This window comes from Austrofundulus limnaeus, unplaced genomic scaffold (assembly GCF_001266775.1).
Source record: "Austrofundulus limnaeus strain Quisiro unplaced genomic scaffold, Austrofundulus_limnaeus-1.0 Scaffold294, whole genome shotgun sequence".
Taxonomy (NCBI): Eukaryota; Metazoa; Chordata; class Actinopteri; order Cyprinodontiformes; family Rivulidae; genus Austrofundulus; species Austrofundulus limnaeus.
Window position 1 is genome coordinate 82,005 of NW_013952696.1, and position 7,500 is coordinate 89,504.

The 7,500-nt window shown below is 38.8% G+C and overlaps 1 protein-coding gene across 1 annotated transcript in view; it reads left to right on the top strand.

Moving 5' to 3' along the window:
* Positions 1-7,500, top strand: part of LOC106526780 (amyloid beta A4 precursor protein-binding family B member 1-interacting protein) — a 26,359-nt gene that overhangs the window by 10,164 nt on the left and 8,695 nt on the right. Inside the window, exons 3-9 of the mRNA XM_014021461.1 lie at positions 964-1,208; positions 1,253-1,324; positions 1,410-1,569; positions 1,669-1,790; positions 1,864-1,938; positions 2,019-2,162; positions 2,749-2,859. Of these exons, the coding sequence (XP_013876915.1) occupies positions 964-1,208; positions 1,253-1,324; positions 1,410-1,569; positions 1,669-1,790; positions 1,864-1,938; positions 2,019-2,162; positions 2,749-2,859 (929 nt within the window). The remainder of the gene's footprint in view (positions 1-963; positions 1,209-1,252; positions 1,325-1,409; positions 1,570-1,668; positions 1,791-1,863; positions 1,939-2,018; positions 2,163-2,748; positions 2,860-7,500) is intronic.

Consider the following 7,500-nt stretch of genomic DNA (forward strand, 5'->3'; position numbering starts at 1 on the left):
ACATTAAATTCCAGTGAAATATATTTATGTTTGTGGTTGTAATGTGACAAAATATGGAAAAGTTCAAGGGGTATGAATACTTTTGCAAACCACTGTAACATTACAGCTACTGAAACTGTGACATCATTAAGGCTCCCACATACTCCGGCATACTCTGCGCATTCCATGAGCCGCGCAGACCCCACACATATTGTCCACGGACGGTTGAGAGTTCATACTCGAGCGTACTGACCGCCTGACGAATTCTTTAATTTCTCGCAATTTCAATCATGATGTCAAGGATCAGGAGGAATAGATAGTTTGCATTTTAGCTTCAAAACAACAAAAGGAAAAAAGAAAAGAACTACCTTACCCAGGATCTGAGCTATTTCCTCCCCACAATTTTGTTGCTCGCTGAAAGTCTTTATATTCCTTCATTGACGCATCATAAAGTTTTCTAATCTCCTCCATGAGACACTTTTCAAGATTTTACTCCATTTCATCCACAAATGAAACCGATTCTCAACTTTATCAGCTTGGTGTTGCACCCAGAACGTGCCACTGTGTGCACGACGGACGTGGACGTAAAAAAAATTGATCTCTGCACGGACCAATCCGGCGGGCGTCCACTTCGGGTCCGCACTGAGTCCACGCGGACCTCCGCGGACCGAAGTACGCCCGAGTATGTGGGGGCCTTAACAAACCTCTATCCAAGTTGTTTCAGTGTATTCTTTGTGTCTTCCTCTGGCTTCACAAAATAATTGCGGTTAGTTTGTTGAAATTTATGAAATTTACGTGGAGCAAAAACAAAAGTTGGACTGAAGATCAGCAGAGCATCCTGAGGCATTGCCAGCTGAAAGAGGGCGTCGTAGAACAGAACAGGGCGTCAGTAAGATGCCCTGACGCCCCTCTAGCTGAATGATTCCTTATTTATTCTCCGTCTTGGAGTTTTGATATCAGACCTTCTACCTCACCTCCTCACAGAGTCTCTTCATGAATTGGAGGACCACGACCTGGATGCTTTGGTGGCTGACCTCAGGTCAGGGTTACCTCCACAAGAACCTTCCACTCATGATGGGATCATCACCCTTGTAGACGATCAAACCTCAACACTGGCTGTGTCTCGGGAGTTTATGCCAGCTGATACCTGCACCAGACTGACCGCACAATCACTCAGACAGGTGAAGACCTCATTTACATCTGATATTAGAGATAAAACTGGAATTTCTTAAAAAGTAAAACTTGTTTGTGCAACTGTATATGTTGTTGCCAGGAAGAACCCCAGTCAAAGGCAGACAAAGTTAAACTAGCTCTGGAGAAGCTGAAGGAAGCCAAAGTGAGGAAGGTAAAAAAAAAAAAACCTCACTTAAAGTATCCAGTTTCCAGCAGGCAGTAATGCAGTCTAATAAGAAGCATTCTGCTCCTGTTAGCTAATAATAAAGGTGGTGATGAGTGACAACAGCTCCAAGACTTTGATGGTGGATGAGAGGCAGACGGTGCGAGAGGTTCTGGACAAGTTGTTTGAGAAGACACACTGTGACTGCAGCATCAACTGGAGTCTGTGTGAGACCAATCCTGAGCTGCAGATTGGTGAGATGACCCTGACGCACACAGACACACACTGAAAATATCAAACAAATTCATTCTGAGGTTCTTATTAAAATGTATTTATTTTTTAAATGTTTCCAGAAAGAAGCTTTGAAGATCACGAGAACCTGGTGGAACGGCTGTCTGCCTGGACTCGACACAGCGAAAACAAAATCTACTTTTTGTTGAGACCTCAGAAGTATGTGATGTTCACAGAGCCTCAGGTGAGGAAGAGAGAGGTTGCTTCGTGCTGATTCCACGGTTCAGTCTGTCATTAATGCTTTTCTCAACGTGCAGCTGTTCTACCTGTGGAAAAAGTCCAAAGCTAATTTGTGTGGCATTAACAATCAGGCCAAAGAGCTTCTAATCAAGGTAGCACTGCAACACTTTATCATGTGGATTCTTTTTGCTCAATTTACTGTGAAGCTTATACTGAATGTCATCCTTCACAGGAGAATTTTGGAGGATCTACACAGATAGTTCCTGATCTTGAAGGGATGTTGTATCTGAAGGAGGATGGGAAGAAGGTTTGGAAACCTCGTTACTTCGTGCTCAGGGCCTCGGGGATCTACTATGTACCTAAAGGCAAAACAAAGGTATGAAAGATGATTAATGAAATGGGTCTAAAATGGGCTTAGCTTATAGAGGTGTTTTAAACGTTTGGCACATGTAATGTCCTTGGAACAAATTAGTAAAATTTGTTTCATTGGATGATGTTCCATATTTTTTTACAACTCCAAGGATAGAAGTTTGAATTTTGGGTTTACATTTTGTTTTTCTTGATGGAAGGTGGCGGGGTGGATATATATATAAACAAAATTATCCAGTTGGATAGTGAACTCATTGAGTTCTATGTTCATCCTCATTTTTATTTGGACTTCAAATTTAAAATATCACCAAAAATCACGTCAATAAATTCTGAAAATATTCAGTAATGACTGGCTACTAGATGATTCTTGCATATCAAATAAAACCATGCTGCTATCTTTCTTATCAATTTTAATTAATTGAAATAATCTTGCATTTATCTTTACGTTTGATTTTAAAATATTGTCACAGACTTAGAACATACACAATAAACTAAAACATTTGAAATAAAAGTATATTCATTAAAGATGTAATTTGTTGATGAGTGTCCTCAAACGTGTAAAACATTTGTAAAATTGTTGTTCTCTGTTCCAGTCATCTTCTGATCTTGCCTGTTTTGTCCATTTTGATAAAGTCAACATCTACATGACCAGTGACTACAAACAGAAGTACAGAGCTCCCACCAACTTCTGCTTCATCTTAAAGGTCAGACACAGTTAAAAGAGCACAGTTAGTATTTCACAACATCAGTAATTCTCTAAGATTACTGAGCAGCTTTAAGCAGATTTTAGCCATGTTTTGACACTTTACACTTGTGCATTTTTCCCTTTTTTGTAATTGTTTATTGTCTGTATTTCGTGATTCTTCTTTGGCTTTCTTCATTGTGGTTTCATTTAATAGGCCAGAGCAGCAAAGCACTGCGAAGGCTTAATGTTATTCTAATGTTTATTATTATGATTATCCTCAGAAAATAAGTATCTTTGGAGGTCTAAACATTTACAACTCACCTAAGTTCACCCAAAATTGTCCCCTGACTGAAATTTTTGTAGTTTTAGCCCTAAACCCAACAGGAAGTCGTTTATTTTGGGTCAAAGAGTCTGTTCATGTTTTGGTGGGTGGTGCCTAATTCCTCCACAGCACCCATAGAATTTTTTTTTAATCAGTCATGCTTTGACCAAGGATCCTAAAATGTGATACAAATGCGTAGCATATCAGGACTTACAAAAAAGTCTCTTGGAACCATGGAAAGAGTTGGCCATTTTGGATCAAAGCTGCCATTTTGTCTTTTAGACACATGTATCTGAGCAAACTCCTCCTACAGCTTCTAACATATAGACTTCACAATCTCTCTTTGATTTGTAGCGAACCCCCCCCCTCCCCCCATTGAAAACCATTAAATATGATTTTTAATAAGAGTTCTCCTCCCTGGCTCGGAATGGAACTGTTGGAGCAAAATGAGTCGATCAGACAAACACAAGAAACAAACAAAGTCGTTCAGGTTTATTTTGGCCAGTTAAAGTTAACTGACTTTTAGTAAAAGTGATTAATAAATGATTGATATTTGTAGTTACACACAATGAACAATAAAAATGGGCTCTCACTAAAACGTTATTGTTTCTAATTTTCAAGCAACTTGTCTAACAGTTTATCTAAGCAAAAGCAGATTAATTCATTTTGGGTCAATGTATGTGTGTGTGTGGGTATTATGTGGGTGTGTGTTTGATTTTGGTGTGAGAGGCAGAGAAAAAGAGAATAGTAGAGAGTGGGAGAGAGAGACAGACAAATAGACACAAATAGATCTCTTAAGGTTCTGAAGAGTTTTCTTTTTAAAGTTAGATTATTTGCTGTGTGAGCTTTAGGCCTGGGACATACAGCAGGAAAATAAGTCTTGAACACGTCACCATTTTTCTCAGTAAATATATTACTAGAGGTGCTAATGACATGAAATTTTCACCAGATGTTGGTAACAACCCAAGTGATCCATACATACAAAGAAATCAAACCATAAATGTCCAGAAATGAAGTTATTTGTAACAATGTGGAATGGCACAGGGAAAAAGTATTGAACACACTTACTGAAATTTATCTAATACTTTGTACAAAAGCCTTTGTTGTCAATGACAGCTTCAAGACGCCTCCTGTATGGAGAAACTAGTGGCATGCATTGCTCAGGTGTGATTTTGGCCCATTCTTCCACACAAACAGTCTTCAAATCTTGAAGGTTTCGTGGACCTCTTCTATGAACTCTGATCTTTAGTTCTTTCCATAGATTTTCTGTTGGATTCAGGTCAGGTGATTGGCTGGGCCATTCCAGCAGCTTTAGTTTCTTTCTCTGAAACCAACTGAGAGTTTCCTTGGCTTTGTGTTTGGGCTCATTGTCTTGCTGAAATGTCCAGCCACGTTTCATCTTCATCATCCTGGTRGATGGAAGCAGATTTTTATCAAGAATGTCTCTGTACATTTTTCCATTCATCCTTCCTTCAATTATTTGAAGTTTGCCAGTACCATATGCTGAAAAACAGCCCCACACCATGATGTTCCCACCAGTTGGTATGGTGTTTTTGGGCTGATGTGCAGTGCCATTTGACCTCCAAACATGATGTGTATTCTGGCATCCAAACAGTTCAATGTTGGTCTCATCTGACCAGACTATATTCTCCCAGTATTTCACAGGCTTGTCTAAATGTTGTGCAGCAAACTTTAAAGGAGCTTCAACATGCTGTTTCTTCAGCAGTGGAGTCTTGCGTGGTGAGCGTGCATACAGGCCATGGTGGTTCAGTGCATTACTTATTGTTTTCTTTGAAACTATCGTACCTGCTAATTCCAGGTCTTTCTGAAGCTCTCCACAAGTGGTCCTTGGCTCTTGGACAACTCTTCTGATAATTCTTTTCACTCCTCTGTCAGAAATCTTGTGAGGAGCACCTGGTCGTGGTCGGTTTATGGTGAAATAATGTTCTTTCCACTTCTGAATTATGGCCCCAACAGTGCTCACTGGAACCTTCAGAAGTTTAGACATTCTTCTGTAACCGATGCCATCATTATGCTTTGCAACAATAAGGTTGTGAAGGTCTTGAGAGAGCTCTTTACTTTTACCCATCATCAGATGGTTCTTGTGTGATACCTGGCCATCATTTGGGACTGAACCAGCTGATATTAACTTGCACTGACAAGAGGCAGGCTTGTTTTCTAATTACTGAGAGAGTTCAGCTGGTGTCTTGTCTTTCCATGCCTTTTTACACCTCCCTTTCTTCATGTGTTCAATACTTTTTCCCTGTGCCATTCCACATTATTACAAATAACTTCATTTCTGGACATTTATGGTTTGATTTCTTTGTATGTATGGATCACTTGGGTTGTTACCAACATCTGGTGGAAATTTCATGTCATTAGCACCTCTAGTAATATATTTACTGAGAAAAATGATGACGTGTTCAATACTTATTTTACTCGCTCTATGAGCTTTCAGCCATTACCGTTGTCCGGACCAGCACTTCCAACGAGGCAGGTGGACAGAGAACTTCTTGAGGAGTATGTCTGGTGAATGGCACACACCTTAACTCTCTTTGTCAGCCAACGTGGGGCAGAGGCCTTCTCATGGGTTCGGTCTTTAGGCAAAGCGATAGCAGATCAGAACCGGCAGGGTCTACCAGGAACTCACAGCAAGTTGAAGTTTCAAAAAGGTGGTATCTCCTTGTAAAAAGGTAGAAAATTATGCTGCAGGTGAACTGGAAATATTGACTGACTTCCAGTAGAGGACAAGAAGGTGATGTGGGCGGACAGATGAGCAAAAGACTGACGAACAGGAAGGAACAAACTTTTTTTTGAAGAAACAGGAAGAGTGTGTGTGTGAGAGAGAGTTCTGCAGGTGTTCAGAGCTCCCATAAGAACTGTGTGTGTGTCTTTGTGTTGGTGTGTACCCAAGGTCATCAGAACACAAGAACATTATGAGCAACTAACTCAACTCTTCAGAGAAACATTAAACTAATATTTCAATTAACTAATGATTAATTGTGAATTACTATTAGTAAACTCATAAACATTGTTAACAAATAAAAATTGTTTAAGAAATGTTTATCAAAAACAGAAAATGTAAAAAGCTAAAGGCATGAGCATCGATAAATAAAACATATTCTGTTAACACTACATCATAATTTCTAAACATGGTCTAAACAAAGAAATCACATCGCATCAAATGCAAACTTATAAAAATAACTATTACTATAGAGCTCTTGGAAATTAACAACAAAGTCATAGATTTTAAAGGGGTTTAAGCATTTGAATTATCCATGTGAGAGGAACAGGCTGAAATAAAAAGAACATTTGCTTTGACTTGTTTTATCAGCAAAATAACAGATCCTTGAGAACATGAACTTTTCCCAAGAGAAAAGTGGACAGTGAAATGGCTTATTTTTTTAATAGCTCTGAGAGCTGAAAAGAGAGTTCAGTCTGGTCTGTGAGAGGAGCTTTGACCTCAGGTGGTCAAAGGTCAATCAGTGGCAAGATGAGGTGAGGGGAAATGGGCGTGTATACTACACCAGAGAATTGAGGTACAGTTTTAAGTAATAAATAAATAAATAAATAAATAAATAAATAAATAAATAAATAAATAAATAAATAAATAAATAAATAAATAAATAAAGTAGGATTTAATAACTGCAGGCTAACTACAATATATTTGCAGTTTGTTTAATGAGATACAAACCAATAGAAATGAAAAATGTGTGTATTGCTGCAGTTATCACTTTTCTTATACGTAAATAAATCAGACACATTAGATTTTCGTGTCAGAACTGTTCAGGAGTCTTCAAAGAAATTTTATTTGTTTATTTTTTGTTACCTTTATTTTTAAAAACAGGGACAATATACAGTATGCATTAGCCATAGAAGGAAAAGTGCACTGTATCAAGTTATAGCTCTGGGTGTTAGTTTCTACCTGTAGTCCCTGACCCAGCCCACACAATTGTAGGGGTCACCTCGAGTGAAGAAACAGGAGTTACTGCCTCAAAGCAGGTCTCGCACAGGCCTGAGAGRAGGCAGGAACGCTGAACCCTATTTTAGGCCATGATGGGTCATTTCAACCTACACGAGGACTTCAGTTCTCTTAATCAGATATTAAACAGAAACAATCTGTTCTGTTCGTGATTCATTGGTTGTTTAACTAAGAATGTTTATGCATCTGTTAATCATAATAATGAAATGTCACAAGAAAGAAAGTATCACTTCTATTCTTTTATCATGCCTCCTGTTTCTTCACTCGAGGTGACCCCTACATCAGCCATTTTGAACATTTGGACCACCTTAGATCAGGTCTGGGTCAGAATCTAAAATCCTGGTTCTTGTCAGACC